The sequence below is a fragment of the Mytilus galloprovincialis genome, chromosome 12 (assembly GCF_965363235.1).
Source record: "Mytilus galloprovincialis chromosome 12, xbMytGall1.hap1.1, whole genome shotgun sequence".
NCBI classification, from domain to species: domain Eukaryota; kingdom Metazoa; phylum Mollusca; class Bivalvia; order Mytilida; family Mytilidae; genus Mytilus; species Mytilus galloprovincialis.
In genome coordinates, this window is record NC_134849.1 from 7,182,247 (window position 1) to 7,199,942 (window position 17,696).

General features: G+C 31.8%; 1 protein-coding gene across 1 annotated transcript in view; it reads left to right on the forward strand.

Annotated features, from left to right (window-relative positions):
- Window positions 1–4,723: 4,723 nt before the first annotated feature.
- LOC143055181 (GTPase IMAP family member 6-like) overlaps window positions 4,724–17,696 on the forward strand; it is a 53,310-nt gene continuing 40,337 nt past the window's right edge. The window contains exons 1-3 of the mRNA XM_076228320.1: window positions 4,724–4,860; window positions 13,721–13,860; window positions 17,080–17,151. Of these exons, the coding sequence (XP_076084435.1) occupies window positions 13,770–13,860; window positions 17,080–17,151 (163 nt within the window). The 5' untranslated portion in view covers window positions 4,724–4,860; window positions 13,721–13,769. The remainder of the gene's footprint in view (window positions 4,861–13,720; window positions 13,861–17,079; window positions 17,152–17,696) is intronic.

The following is a 17,696-nucleotide window of genomic DNA, read 5'->3' on the forward strand; positions in this document are numbered from 1 at the left end:
AGGAGGTATAATAATTGTGGTTCTTCAGATCTAAGCACCATGATATGAAACGCGAAAAAATAATTGTCCCCTCTAAGGAGGTATAATAGTTGTGATTCATGCGATCTAAACACCATGATATGGAGAACGCTCTGAATGGCTTATTTATTTTTCATTTCTGTAACCTATCATGAAGCTTAGAAATGGAAAAATATTAAATATTAAACTTGTTCAAAGGGTATCTACACGTCTCAATCTTCCAAATCGGTTATCTAAAAATACTACCATCGCTAACATTTTTAACAATAAAAATCGTGGTTACCCTTCTATCGATAAGTGTCATGTCAAAAAATGACTTACGTGTCCCCGTCTTTCCACCAACAATACGGTAAAGTCCACGTTTAATGGTCGCACATTTTCTTTGAATTTTGAAACTGATACAACTTGAAAAATAAACAGTATTATTTATTTACTCACATGAAACAAACCGGGATGTGTTATTCAGTACGTAGGAGAAACTGGACGATATTTATCTAAACGAACTCAAGAACATCTGTATCGTTTTAAAAGACCCAATAAATTCAAAAGTATCCTTTACCAACACCTTAAGAAGCACAACCATCCTTTTAAGCAGTTCAACCTTTAGAAGTAGTAAATAAGCAGCCTGGTGAATCTCATTCAAAGTTTGTACGATCACAGAAAATAATTGAATTAAATTGAATTAAAAAAAATTACAAACAGTCTACCCTCTCGGTCTTAATGATAATATCATGGGAATTGGTAATATATCTAAAACCGATTCCGTTAACATTTTGGATATAGTTTCTAAAACTGTTCTTAAAAACCGTTCTCATGGCCGTAGAACGAATCGCAATCAAAGAAAATTTCGGACTTATCATACCAATATTTCGGACCTAATTTCTATTTCAAAAAACAACGGTAGACATTATCTGTTAACAAAACTCTGTTCATTACCGGTTACTAAGTTAAATAAAATTTTGGAGGATTGCAACACAATTAGTTACCCCGATTTTGTTTTTTATCTATGGATTTATGAGTTTGAACAGCGGTATACTACTGTTGCCTTTATTTATATTTCATATAGCAGTCCTAAGTATGAAATTGTTCAAATTATTATGGCATATTGTTATTCTAAACTATTTCCCAAACTTGATCGCCCTGAAGATCATAAAAAGCATTTTATTAAAATAAAGTATGTCAATAAAGGTTTTGATTTTGTAAATATTGCCGGTATATTTAACGACCATTCTGTTAAAGAACAAATTCCTGGATATTTTGACAATACTTAGCTACCTCTTATTTGTTATATTTACAAGAAATCTACCCGGAAATTTGTGTTTAATTATAGTCAACTGTGTAAAGATGTTAATATCAGTGAAAATACACCTATTTCATGTAATTGTAGTACCTCCGAATATATTTATGGACCCATTTCCAATGTTATAACAGGAAATCTTAACATCGTTCAAGACCGAGAGTTAAAATCATTCCTCAGTAAAGGACCTAAATATCGTTCCCCGTCAATTATTAATTGGAATGAGTGTCGTAATATCATCCACGACTCACTCCATACTTACTGTATGAAATGCATAAAACGGGAAAAAGCTGACAAAAAATCTTTGGACTCTTTTTTTAATTCAGTAATGAAGATAGTTTATATACGTATTCAACATTTTAAAGAACATTTTACTATTAACAATAACCACAAAAAACCTATTTCTCGTATAAAACATAAACTAAAAGAACTAGCCATGAAAGTCCCAACTATGTACTGGCTTCCGAAGCTACACAAAACAACTTACAAATATAGATTTATTTCGTCTTCAAGCCATTGTTCCACTACTAAATTGTCTATTCTTCTTACCAGCACACTTGGTACAATTAAAAATCTGATAATAAATTGTTCAAATAAAGCCTTCGAAAATAGTGGAATTAATTACTTTTGGAGTGTCAAGAACTCGTTGGAAGTACTTGATAAATTGCATGCTTATATTGGTGATTTTGAATCTGTTCAAAGTTTTGATTTTTCTACCCTGTATACCACATTGCCTCACATTCTCATTAAGAAAAAAATCACCTAATTAAATGGGCATTTAAAAAGTCAGAATGTGAATATATGTGAACAAAAAAACTATGTCAATTGGACATGCTTTTATACTATATATGCCCTTGAATTTTTACTAGATAACATTTTTGTTCGCTTTGGGAATTCCGTATATCGTCAGATTATCGGAATTCCAATGGGGACTAACTGTGCACCACTTATTGCGGACATGTGTTTGTATTGCTATGAGTTACAATTTATGACAAAAATAAGCAAAGACCCATCGAAACAACATCTGATAAACAAATTAATAATACTTTTAGATATTTGGATGATATTTTGGCTCTCAATAATGACGACTTCAGTATGTATATTAAAGAAATTTATCCTGCTGAACTTACTTTAAATAAAGCTAATACTGACAATGACCACTGTCCTTTCCTCGATATTAATATCTATATCACTAACGGAAAGCTGAATACTAAAATTTATGATAAAAGAGATGATTTTTCATTTCCTATCGTTAATTATCCATTTTTAGATGGTGACGTTCCCTTGTCACCATCTAACGGTGTTTATATATCTCAACTTGTACGATTCGCTCGTGTATGTAACAATGTTTTAGATTTTAACGAGATAAGTTTTCATTTTTTAGCCATGGCGTTGTCAGTTTGTTTTAGATTTATGAGTTTGACTGTCCCTTTGGTATCTTTCGTCCCTCTTTTATGTATTACTGAAAAATTATTACACCAGGGTTTTTGATATCACAAACTAGTCAAAACATTTACTAAATTTTATAATCGGTATAAGGACATCATTCGTAAATATAGCTCAACATGCAGACTTCTTATACGTTCAGGTATTTCACATCCAATTTTTTTATGGAAATATTCTTTATAAAGCACAAAGGTGTCAGTATTCACCTCAAAAACTAACAAAACCTTTGAAAAGACTTATTAAGAAGGGATATAGTTACGATACTGTTGTCAGGTCATTAAAGATTGCATATTTTGGCGTTAATATTGATTTACTTATAGGGTCTTTGCATCGAAACTAAACACATTTATTCAAAAAACAGTTATTGGCATGACACGGGTTATGTTCTTCTCGTATATGTTATGATGGTATGATACTAAACCCCTAACGGGAAGGATTGTGCCTGATGTTCATATGATGAAATCATAATCTTTCAGTCAGTTTAATTGAAGTCTGTAGCTGGCATGTCAGTTAACTGCTAGTAGTCTGTTGTTATTTATGTATTATTGTCATTTTGTTTATTTTCTTTGGTTACATCTTCTGACATCAGACTTGGACATCTCTTGGACTGAATTTTAATGTGTGTATTGTTATGCGTTTACTTTTCTACATTGGCTAGAGGTATAGGGGGAGGGTTGAGATCTCACAAACATGTTTAACCCCGCCGCATTTTTGCGCCTGTCCCAAGTCAGAAGCCTCTGGCCTTTGTAAGCCTTGTATTATTTTAATTTTAGTTTCTTGTGTACAATTTGGAAATTAGTATGGCGTTCATTATCACTGAACTAGTATATATTTGTTTAGGGGCCAGCTGAAGGACGCCTCCGGGTGCGGGAATTTCTCGCTACATTGAAGACCTGTTGGTGACCTTCTGCTGTTGTTTTTTTTTCTATTGTCGGGTTGTTGTCTCTTTGGCACATTCCCCATTTCCATTCTCAATTTTATCATACGATTGGTTGTACTTGTGTCACATGTTTTACTTTAATATAATATGCAACTGGTATGACCCCTTAGATAGTAAACGTTAACATTTCAAAGAAAACAGTAGACAGAATACAGAGAGTCTCTATATATTGAAGAAGCATAATCGTAGTTTACATGTAGATAAACGCGAAAAATAATTGTCCTCTATAAGGAGGTATAATAGTTGTGGTTCTTGCGATCTAAACACGTATTGAGAATGCTCTGGCTTATTTATTTTTAATTTTTGTCATCTATCATACGATTGGTTGTATGTGTGCATGTTTCAAACCGGAAATCTTATCTTTGACTAAAATTCCGTCCGATGACCGAATCATATCCGGACTCCTTTTTTGTCGTTTTTCTCCCAAAATAACTCAATCTGAATAATCATAAGAATGGATGACAAATGCGACTATGCATGTTACCTATAGGACACAGAGGCATGATGATTGGTTTATTGTGGAAGGAAGAGAAGCGACACACAAAATGAAGTCTTCTCGTTTAATAGTATAGAAGAAGATGCCGGCGGCAGTTGCAAAATATGCATATATTTATAACGTTTTGACATACTTTTTTTCTTCCTTGCTATCCGTATAAGTTTTTCCTGGGGTGAGGGGTGTGGTCGATGGCGTTTGGATACTCTACATTGGTACTTTGACCTTAATGATTTCCTTTATTGTACAGCAATCCGATTTTCCCCTAAAGATTTTACCTTATGTACTAAGTATATTAAATGTAACAACTATTATTATTAATATCACAATTGGATATTTGTTTAATCGGAATAATAAAATAGGCGATAATGCAAACGGATTAGCTATATCACACAGAAACACGTATTATTTTAATGTATTCTTTTCGTCCAATTGCATACACTGATCATTTTGGTAAATATCTTTGGTGATACTGATTGGTGATCAGAAATCAATAATACGTAAAAAGGCAATCATCCTTATCAAATATACCGTCTTTGTGCAAATTTAAAAGTAAGCTCCACCCGATCAGTTGAAATAACATGGTGATACATGTATGTCTCTTTCTTTCGCTCACAAAGTATGTCATGAGAATATAATGGATTTATATGAGACTGTCATCACACGGTACAGTTTTTATAGCTTTTAATTTAGGTTTATTCAACCATTTTTTGCATAAGAAAATGTCTGTACCAATACAGAAATATTTGAGTTGTTTTAATCGTTTTGATAAGTCTGAACACTTCATTTTGCCATTGATATATTGGACTTTTCGTTTTATGTATTTTTGTTTTTTTTTTTATTTTTACACGATTAACTTAATACAGTCTAACCAGCCTGCCTTATCAGACACCTGAGTATTACAACATCCTGCATAACCGATACACTTTAATGGTTTTAAGATATGCTTATCCTTGTGGAAGAAAATTTGAGTATTCCGACATTTTTATCTGGTCTCCCAGTGTAAAGGATAACACAGTTTTCACTGTATACTTAAAAAGTTTAAGATGAAATTAGGTATTGCAAGTACTCATCCGACTATTTGCTAGCAGTATGTTTTAAAATTATGATAAGTCTATATTGGCAGTGCACTATTTATTACTTACCTGTACACATTGACTTCGATCATTCTAAATTATTTTAAAAGCTATTGAACACTATCGAATTTACTGCTTAAAAGATGTAAGGTAAAGCCGTGACTGAACTGCATTTATCAGTGAATTTTCTTTTCTTTTATTATTTAGTTTGTTTAATTACTAATACACGTCTATCATCTTTTGTTTCTATGTTTTGGCAGCTTTCACATTCATGGATTGTCTCGTACCTTGATCATGGTCAAACTTCCCAGTCAGAAATGATCTTTAACTGAGTTTATTTACACTTATTGGCAGCGATTAAATTATTCCATAAAAGTATAAAAACAAAGCAGTACAATAGGACAGCCCAAACTAATAAGGAAGTTGTCAATAGTTGTCATAGAATATATTGATATCTTACCATGTATCTGTACTAACAGAATGCCGTATAATAATAATGAATTATAGTGTAATATTAGAATTTCATTTCATTTTGCTTACAAGGTTATCGTTAATGGTTCTTAACTGTCAGTATAACCATGACTAAGATTGTCACATAGTAAGATACACAATAAGTTTAAATTCTGCAAAATTGAGAAAAGACAAACCTATAGAAATATGCATGCCTTGAGATATTTAAATTTTATCTATTTATTATTGAATTTTATATACCAACATAAAAATTTAGTAAGAAATCATATTTCTTCTTAACGTTGTGGATATGGGGTTAGATTTAAATCAATATCAAGCCTATATTGTAAAACATTACACAAGGCATATATTGTATGTCAATAATACCTGTGGACTCATCAAGGTTGTTAGGATCATATATTTTTATTTTATCTCATATAAGTTATTCGTTATAACATTCTCCTTCCAATTTGTAAAAGGTAAGTAACATATATATTTGATTCATTTTGTTTTAGAAAAGGGTACTGAGGTACCGATCAAATATATCGAAGAATATTGAAACCTCTAACAAAATGTTAACTATAGTGCCCCAAAAAAAGTTTAACAATCTTGAAACGACATGTTATATGGTATTAAAATAAATACTTAACATGAACAATAATTTAAATAACTATGTAAATGCACAAGTCATGTTTTCTCATACTGTTCATTACGCTGAAATACTAAATCCCTTTGGCGTTTTTAAGTTGATTTTTGCCTATAATGAATATTTTTTTTTTAATTGATTTTGTCTTTTAACAAGCTTTCAGTAACTCTAAAAATCGTACTTTCGTGTTAATTTGACCGGTAAATATAATTGTAATGTTTTTTGGTTATTTAACGTTTCTTATTTAGGGTTAAATCTGGTTTCTCTATTTTATATCTATACCAGCTTTGATAAGTGTTTAGTATGACTTTAAGTTTCACTCCTATTTCTCGTGCTATAAAGAAAACAATTATTCATTTTGTAAAAACAATGTTAATGTTCTCCTTTTATACTGTATACCTCACAACACAATTATTTTATTCTACCTCTTACGAGAACATTATTATGTTAGGCTATTTCTTCACGTTTATTTGTAGTATTCTGAAATTATTTTACATCTCACAGCAGTATACTACTGTTGATTTTGTTTATTCGACCTATATTTTATTGATTTTGTATTTACATTGTGTCAAAGATCAAACGTATTTGATAAGTGTATACAAAAAAGAAGATTTATTATAATTGCCAATGAGAAAACTCTCCACAAGAGACCAAGTAACACATAAATTAACAACTATAGGTCACCGTACGGACTTCAACAATGAGAAAAGACTATACCACATATTCAGCTATAAAAGGTCCCGAAATGATAAATGTAAAATAATTCAAACCAGAAAACTAACATCCTTAGTTATGTACCAGAAATGAACGAAAATCAAATATGTAACACAACAACATACGACAACCACTGAATAATGTGAATTACAGGCTACTGACTTGGGACAGGCACATACATATGCAATGTTGCAGGGTTGAACATGTAAGCGAGATCCCAACACTCCCATAACCTTGGACAGTATTGTAACAGTACAACATAAGAACAAACTATAAAAATCAATTGATAGCCTATAGTTGTTAATCTCTGTGTCAGCTGGTCTCTTGTGAAGAACTGTTGCATTTGCAACCATACCACATTTTCTTTTTTATCAGAAGGATACAAAAAGAAATACATCTAACAAAACACAGAGTTGACGTGACCAGGTATTTGTATATACCAACCATTAAAAGACACCAAGTAATGATCTGAGAGTACACGCAGTTACTGACAGTTAGTTCAAAAGTAGTAAGAACTAATAAAAAAAATCATGCATCTAATACTAGATTATAAATCAGTACACATCCAACATCCAATGAATTTATTGTAAAACGTCATAAACAATGAAAGATGACCATGACCTTAAACTAATACTATTCTATAAAATATTAAATGGGATTACACCTCCATACTTATATGAGATAGTCCAGCCATGTCTTCCCAGACAATTCCTTTATACTTTGAGGAATGAAAAAAACCTTCTTTTTCATCTGCCTCTTGCTACAACTAGCGCTTATTTTAAAAATTTCATTCCTTCCACAATAAGACTTTGGAATAATCTTCCCTTGAGTTAAGTGTCTCTTTCAAGCCATGCATATATATTTCTAATGACTCATATAGGATATTTGCATGTTTCAGGGTACTTGAATAAGTGATGAGTAATTGCCCATATACGTATATAGACTTTACATAGTAAGTAACATTGTTAACATATATTTGCTCGTGTATGCTCATATGTAGCATGTATGTTCCACTATATTATATTATTTTAGATACAGTTGTTGATAATTGAAATTCACCTTCTACATGTAATATGGAGAGAACTTTTATAGGATGTGCCTGTTCCTCAATCCTTTTCATATCTTAATGAATAAAATATGTTTAAAATTAAACCTTGTACAATGCCAAGATACAAGTATCGACAGATTGTAGATCCGTGAATGTGTATATGTATAGGTTTATTTAAGGGATCGATGAGTTTAACAGGACCGTGTATAGATTTACAAATTAAACAACATTTGAGGATGGTTTCCTTTAAAAAATTTGAATCTACCGATGATTTTTGTGTCGTTGGCAATTCTTTCAGTGTTCAATACTCTATGCATTTTCAAGCTCGGATCATATTAACAATCGGTGCAGTAGATAAATGGGGTGTGTCCTATTGTATTATGCAATTTCCTGATGTTTATACTATCGGTGGGAGAAACAGAGGTTAGAAAAATGACGCGACATTTGACATTGGGCATGCACACGTATTACAATCCTAAGCTGTTCAAACTGCTGTTGATGTATTTCACTGCTTTATATCATATTTGCTTTCGTTTTTTCGTTCCTTGTTTCGAACTTCTACGACTTATGCATGAGACGTCTGAGCGATGATTAAACCACTGTTTGACATTTTCCTTTGATACTTCGAGAAGTTCTCACTCAGTTAAAATGCATAACATAATGATTTTTTAATATGAACGTTTATTATTTAAATATATGAAATACTTTTAAAAGATTGTTTGGTGAATGTGAATAAAGGTTAAATACTCATGGCTGTGAAAATGGTGGTGTTAACAATGTTTAAATGGTGCAGTTATTGCATATACGTTATACGATAATATATAATACAGTATCATGTGGAATTTTTTTGAAAATTCACAGAAGTGCAGAAACTTTCTTTTTTCTTTATTGTTCGCATGGTACATATAGATAAAGAAAAGTTACGCTTTATATTTCAAATATGCAATATACTATTTTCCCTAGCACTGGTGTAATTGTAATGGGTACTCCTCGAACATTACACATATTTTTTTATTCAAAATAACTTCATTGGAAGGTACCAAGACCTTGTTGATAAATATTCTGTATCAATTTCACAAATAATATACGATGGTCTTGATGTATAGATTCTGCGTACTGATGTTGTTTATCATCTTAACTACGTGTTTTATAGTTCTTTCATTTGTCCTTGTTCTATTCTTTTATTTGTCTTTATTGATATTACTTTTACTGTTAAGTCTGTTTTTGTTATATCCTTTTGACGTAGCTCTGTGCTTATGTATCTCATCATACGTTGAACGACAAAATTATTTTATGATGTGACTCTATACCTATGTATCTTGTCATACTTTGAATGACAAAATTATTTTATTTATTAATATTACTTTAACTGTTATGTCTGTTTTCTGTGATACACATTTGACGTGACTCTGTACTTATGTATCTCATCATACTTTGAACCACACTATTATTTTATTTATTATTATTACTTTTATTGTTAAGTCTGTTTTTGTTATATCTATTTTACGTGACTATATTTATGTAGCCCGTCATACTTTGAACTACAAAATTATTTCATGTCTACCTGTGCGAATTTCAAACGCGCAATTTTACACCAGTACTTAAAACCCTCCATCCTTTATGTGTGCATTTGACATAGATAAATTAAATCGTATAATATTAACAAAATGAGGATGTTAAATTTGATGTATGTTTTTTTTGTGCTTCTTCGTTACATTTGTTGTTTTTATAGTGATTTATATGATAACACAATGTTGACTGCTGTACCTCTATTTTTTTTTTACCTTTTTACCTATTGTGTCTGTTTGTTTTGTTCACGCATCGGGTACAACATCATGATATTTGATGCGACTGTCATACAAGTGAGAGGTTTAGCTAGATATAAAACCAGGTTCAATCCACCATTTTCTACATTTGAAAATGCCTGTACCAAGTCAGGAATATGACAGTTCTTGTCCATTCGTTTTTGATGCGTTTTGTTATTTGATTTTGCCATGTGATTATAGACTTTCCGAATTGATTTCAGTATTTTTGTGATTTTGCTTTTTTTTTCATGTTCTGGATAGAATTGTAAATTATGTCAAGGACAATGGCTAATAAAATGTTCTATGTTTAACGTTGTCATTTTCGAAACTGCATGTTATATATATCATTATAGAGCATTAAACCAAATTGTTTATTACTACTACAATTTAGAAATATTTATAAAAAAAAACTTCAGTACTTTAGTTTCAAAGCTAGCGTAACATGAGGTTTTTAAGTTTCTTTTTAAGAAGCCCAGAGATTTGTTGCCATTAGCTATGATGTTGTTTGTGTGTTTTGGCCATTTTAGGCTTACTTGAAGTGTAATTGCCAGATATTTAGCCGAAGAGTCAAGTTCCAGTTTGTGATAGTGGAGGATATAGTCATGTTTAAATGGGTTTTTCTTCTGTGAGACTGTAAGGAATGTGCATTTGTCTGAATCGAAAGCCATCAACCAGTCTTGCTCCCACCTAGCAGCTGCATCTAAGTCTAACTGTAGTGCATCACAGTCACTTTGAGATTTGAGGATTTTGTAGATGATACTGTCATCGGCAAACAGTCTGAGCTTACTGGATGATAGGTATTCTGGTTGGTCATTAATGTATACCAAGAATAATACTGGGCCCAGAATTGTGCCTTGAGGGATACCTGATGTGACTGGGGCTAGGTCAGATGACTCTCCATCCAGGAAACTGTTTGTGTTCTGTCATTTAAGAAGGCAGAGACCCAGTTTAAAGTTTCATGTTGGATACCGTAATAGTGTATTTTATAGAGTAATCTTTTATGAGGGACTTTGTCAAACGCTTTGGCAAAGTCCATTATAATGAAGTCTATTTGAGTGTTGTTGTTATTATTTGCTGTAAGTTCTTGGATGCATGAAATGAGTTGAGTTTCGCAAGATCTAGACTGACGGAAGCCATGCTGGAGGTCATACAATATATTGTTCTTTACAAAATGGTTGATGATGTGTTTAGTGATGATATGCTCCATAAGTTTACAGGAAATACATGTCAATGATGTAGGACGGTAATTTTCTGGTTTATATTTTTTGCCCTTTTTTGAATACTGGTGCTACATTGGCGTGTTTCCAGTCTGATGGTGTAATGCCAGTTTCAAGTGATGCTTTGAAGATAAGTGTGAGAATTGGAGCTGTTTGGTCTTTGAGTTCTTTATGTTGTCTGGGCCGGTTGCCTTTTTTGACACAAGACAAAGATATTTCGAGTGATGTTATCACAGGATGTGAGCTAGGACCTTTGTCTGGAATGGTGTTTTTTGATTCAGCTGTAAACACTGATTGAAATTGTGTGTTGAGGATGTCTGCCTTTTGCTTGCATCATCTATCAACTGTCTTTCTTTTTTTCAATGGTGTGCAGTGATTTAATAAATAAAAATAGGTTTTCAGGTTTAGATTGATTGTTGCACTGTTGGTCGGGTTCGTTTAAGGGTAGGTCTAATATCATTTTTTCAATATAACCCCAGTATGCAGTTCTTAGTTTTTTTGTTCTTGTTTTTTCAGATGTCTGTACTTTTCAGCATACTTGATGTCTTGTTTCATTTTATAATATAGCTTGTTTTTTCTATTTATCATTTTCCTTAGATTATTGTGAATCCAAGGTAGTCTGTTTTTGTATTTTAGGAATTTATGAGGAATTTTTTTTTCCACTGATTGTGTAAGATTTGTTTTAAATGTGTTTCACGTGTCATTTACATTTGTTTTGTCATCTAGGTTTTGTAGATCTTTGTATTTTTTTTTTATCTAGAACTGATTTGATGTTACTCCAGTTAGCTTTGTTGTATTTCAATATCTTTCTAGTTTTTTTACTCACCCTGCACAACCAGATGTCAGATTCTACACAGACAATATCGTGGTCACTAAGACCTATTGGTGGTAGTGTACTAACCTTGTTAATGTAGGATGGATTATTGACTAGTACTAAATATAAATACTTTCTTTTCGTGTTGGTATATTCACTATTTGATGTAAATTGTGATCGTATAATAGTTCTAAGAGTTAATTATGCTGTTCTTAATCTGGTTTCCCAGGTGTTACTTCAGGGTCAGACCAGTTAATGTGACCTAGATTGAAATCACCACTTACTAATATGTTACTAGTTGATGTTTGATTTATACTGCTTAGTAATAAATCTAGTTGTTTAATGGTCTATAGTAACTTCCAACAAGGGTGTTTATTTGTGCCCAAATGATTTCAGTCAGTTTTAATTTCTTGGATATCTGTACTGATAAATTCTTTGGTGACTGCAAGTAATTCGCCCCCCCCCCCTCAAAGCTTTGGTTGTTTTTACTTGGTGGTCGATCAGTTCTATAGATGTTGTAAAGATCTGTTAGGAAGTATTCAAATGAGGATGAGTTTTTGTCAAACCAAGTTTCAGTACCAAGGATGGTCGCTGGTTTTGCGGTGTCTATCAATTGTAAAAGTTCTGTTTTTTTTATTTCAAATGGACTGGAAATTACTTTTAAGAACTCTAATAGGTTTTCTGTTTTTATTTGTTATCTGTTCTTTCTTTTTCTTTTTAGTTTGTTTAGGTATAGGTGTGGATGTGGTTTTTGGAGCAACTGGGCTCCCCAATACCGAGTTATCATTTAGTGTATCATATAAATTTGATGTTTCAATAGTCGAGTGGCTAAACAAACTAGTTGAGAAGTTGGCCATACCACATTGTATGCATTCCCAGTTGATGTTACTGCATCCATACAGCCATAGTGTTCAGGTGACATTCCATGACAATCAATGTGGAACCAAACATCATAGCTGTCACAACAGAGTGCTTTATGTTTCCATGTAACAGCCTTTTGACATGTTCCACTGGCCACCTAGGACCTGGGTTTGTTGCTGTGTCAATGCATTTGAAATAAGACAGATGAATAAGTAAGACTGAATTTTGTGTACCCCAACTACTTTTCTGGAGTGCACATACACTTATGATTGGATAATGATTAGATGGGATTTGTAATAGTACATTATATTATGTTGCATATTGTCTTAGCACCAAGAATATTAAATAGTGAGAATAAGACAAGAAGTACAATAATGCAATATTTCAGTACCATGGTATGGCACACTGTTTTTACAAGTGTAAGTAATTTTTACTACGGTTAAATACCTGTGATTGAAATCAGAAGTGTGTAAAGAGGGTACATCAGTTGTAAGTAGATTGTACACGTGTTGATCTTCGTCTCCTGAGCTACCCATGAGAGGTTATATGAAACGCCTGAATAATAAACAGCAAAGTTTCTGAATGAGATGTTTGTTTACTTCCGGTTTATAATTTGGTCACATGATATTTGGCAGTTTCTGTCAAAATATATTTCAAACTGTGAAATCTGCATTTAAAGTTGCATTTTAATGATGTCTTGATTATACCTATGTACATTGAGTAAATATATGATAATATTCAAAATTTCGGACGATAACGATGTTTGTAAATACCAATTTTAGAAATTTTTCTGAACCTAAAACAGATCGAGTGTTCACGTCCACGCATGCACCGTCTTCCCTTCTAAATATTTGTTTTCTTCTGGGCTGTAATAAATGTGTATATTTCATTGCAGTTGGAATTGAATGCATTTGTATATGAAATAAGGAGACTAGTATAACACAATGCCTATATGCCGTTGTGGAGAATTCGTTAAGCCAACAGACAACTTTTGTAAAAAATGTGGTGAAAAGTCAGCTGAAGTCAAGAAAAGAGGTGAAGTACATTTTATATAACATGTTGGCCTCACATTACTTACTGCAACATAATTTGAAACAGTATTACAACAAAACATCTTCATACAAAACTATCTTCAAGGAGGCTCGCGGATACAAAAATTTCAGCAAAAATTTCAACATTTTTTTTTCATTACAAATTTTATTTATTACACTATTTGTTATTACTTTATGATAAAGTAAGAAAATCACCCGAACAAATCGATTCGATTTGGCCACAGATGACTTTTAAAATGTCATTGAAAAAGCTCCAAATTATCTCACTTTGGTGCAAAAATGCCATTTTTGGGGGCATTAAAATTGAAATATCTTTTCTAACTCATCGGTGACCTACATTTTTTTATTGTTTTCAAATAAGCTGTTCATATACTAAATAATTGTGGAATTTAAGCGATGTCTGTAATTTAGTTTTTTTTTTATTTCGATATCACTAATATTTCTCCTATTACTTTAACAGAGAAAAGGACATTAACAAAAATGTAGGCTTCTTTCGGAGGCAGGTTGTGAGCTTAAATGGACGGTGACCCCATTTCTTTATTTTATTTTTCCATTAAGAATGATAAAGTTCATTTATATAACAATATAGCGAAATCTTATATTAGAAAAAAAATGCTTTATACCCGCGAGCCCCCTTAAATAAAATTGAATAGTGAGGTTTTTTACAAAATTTTCTGTAATAAAATCATCTGGTTTTTTTTTAAGAAAACAAATGTATTTATAGTACTAGATGAAGTGATATTATTGTCAAAGAGTCAACTCTCAACTTGACAACTTCTGCCTTCGAAAGTCGGCATCTTAACTGCATCGTTTGTTTGTCGAAAAGTACCATGAATTAGGCAATGAGTATAGCGACACATGTGTCTTTTGTTATTACCAATCATCAGTTGTTTTAAGTAAATCAATGTACTAGTAAATGCATAAAAAATTATATGCTGAAGGCCGTACCTTGACCTATAATTGTTTACGTTTATAAATTGTTACTTGGATGGAGGGTTATATCATTGGCACTCATACCACATCTTCTTTAACTTTGTATTCAATACATACAGGTAGATCAAAATATTATGACACTTTGTATTGTAAATTTCCTTTTAGTGCACGTGTATCTATGTGCCTGTGATATTCGTTTCATACCAATTTTCGTAGATTTCGGGTGAACCACGAAATTCAATGTTCAACGAATGACATATTTTCAATAGGCTTGTATGCTGATCTCTGCAAAACCACGAAACTACATCTTCACGAACATGTAAATTTTCCTTAATTCACAAGAATTGGAACCCAAGGAAATAAATGAATCCACAGAAAACTAAAAACGACATTTATCTATATAACTTACTGATCAATACAATGTGTTTGAGCTCGAAACTTATTTCGTGTTCTAGATAAAGGAATTGTTTACTTATCGAGATTACCGATTGCTTTGTATTCTTAATTGTGGTATTATGATTTCTTCTTGAATATTGTTTGAACCTGTGTAAAGCATTACGACTAGTTTGTTGCTGTAATCTGCCACTGCACTTGTTTTTCTTTTGGATTTAAGGTTCCACTAAATTAACAAAGAAGAAAGTTCATAAACATCCAAACTTTGCCTGTATTTCAACCTATAAAGAATTAAGTCATTAACTATATACAATATCTTCATTTAAACATATTTAACATGTGCATACTGTGTCAATTGTAAATAAACTTGCAATTGTTATGTTGTGGGCAAACCAGCTCTCGGGGTGAACTCTAGTTTAAAAAAAAACAACCTGGAAACCTGCTAGACGTTATTTGTAAAAAAAATTGGTATGAACGAATACTGTTACATGTAATACAGCACAAGCTAATTTTTATTTTTCAGGAAATGTATTGATTTACAAGTTTAAGTTAATTTCATGTATCTACGTGAAAGAATATTGAAGGTACAATCCAGAAATTGAACAGATATGCTATTGAAACATATGTATGTGACAAAACAACATTAGTTTGTACTTCATTACATGTAAAAGTATTCGTTCATGCAAATTTCAATCAAATTAATTCCGTCTCGTAGGCCTCCAGTTTTTGGAAAAAAATATTGATCACCCCAAGAACCGGTTTGGCCACAACATAACAATTTTAAGTTTATTTACAATTTACACAGTCTGTATATGTTAAGTATGTTAAATGACGATATTGTCCAATAGTTTAGGACATTATTTAATATAGATTACAAAATACAGGATTTACATAGTTTAGATGTTTTTAAAGTGTCCAATATTTTGATTTTTGGGGGACCTTTATGTGATTTTCTCGCGTTTTATTTTTTAAATGGAATTTGTTTGTCGTAGGTTTACTGATACATCGTTTGATATCGATGACAAAAATTATAAATGTGTACTTGATGAAAATGGTGATTAATAATGCTACTTTGTTTACATTTAAACTTTATTTTAAAAGGTCCGTCCATTCTGAATAGATACAAGAAGATGTGGTATGAGTGCCAATGAGACAACCCTTCATCTCATTCACAATTTGTAAAGAAAAACCGTTTAAGGCTAAAGTGCGGTATTCAACACAGAGTCATGGCTCACACCGAACAGCAAGCTACAACGGGTTCAAAAAATTACTATTACCATTCTAAGGGGAGAACCAACAATCAGGTCTATATAAAAAAAAAATGAGAAACATTTATGAAACACATAAAAAACGACAGCTACTGGACATTAGATTCCTGACTTAGAACAAGTGCAAACAAATGCAGCGGGTTTAAATTGTTTGATAGGTACTAACCTTCATATTTGTTTGAAACAATATCTTAACATCATATCATAAAAATATACACTTTAAAATATCAATTGAAATGGCTTAATTAAATCCAACGACATATTTACATAAGAAGTGTGTTTTAATATTTAGATTTTTCGCGTATTCATTCCTATATATTATTAAGACAATTGTATCATATTTTTCTTAAAAGTATTCGCTGTATCAGAGTGTTTTGGGAAGGAACACAAAAGCAGCTTTAATTTTACACCATATATTACTTTGTTTATATTGCTGAAATACAGTGTTTCGTTGTGACCTTTTTCCATGGCATTTCAATTTGTTTCTGACTTATGATTTGTCATCATCATTTTGTATCTTTCGCTTTTATTTTATATTGTATTGATGAGGAAACAGTTTTTTTTTACATATTGAATATTCAACAGGGTCTAATATAATTTTTCTTTAGATTCTAGACCACTACCACCAACTCCCGAAGTACAGACAAAAGACATCCAGTCAACGAATGATTATGATTCTAGTAAGATTATTATCAATACCAACCCCTTTTTCCAAAACTCACCACCACACACAATTCTCATGGTTCTCATTGAAACGAAAAATAAATTTTAAAAAATCGGCTTACCATAAAAAAAAATTTGAATTATTTTAGCTCTTTGTTCTCACGTCAGTAAATCGACTTGTTAATATTGATCAACATTGTTCATTTCATATTGATAGTATTGTTCAACCGATAGACATTTAAACTACTCAACTTAATTAGACAATATAATTTGACCCTGCTTTAAAATGTCTTTTATTTCCTTGTTAAGCTATTTTGTCATCCTTTCAGTACATTGACTGTGATGGGGTTATTTTGAGTTTTAAAGTACCCACTGACCCTGATGCATTAAATTAATGATTAATAATCTAGTCTTATCTAAACGGGATAGTATATTGAACATGGATTTTGGTTTTTTTTTTCTAATTCTAACACAACTTATCCCTTTCCTGACATTTTGATTATTTTTATTTGATCAACGTGTGGATCGTTTGATCACAGTTCTTCATTGGTCAAAATTCGAT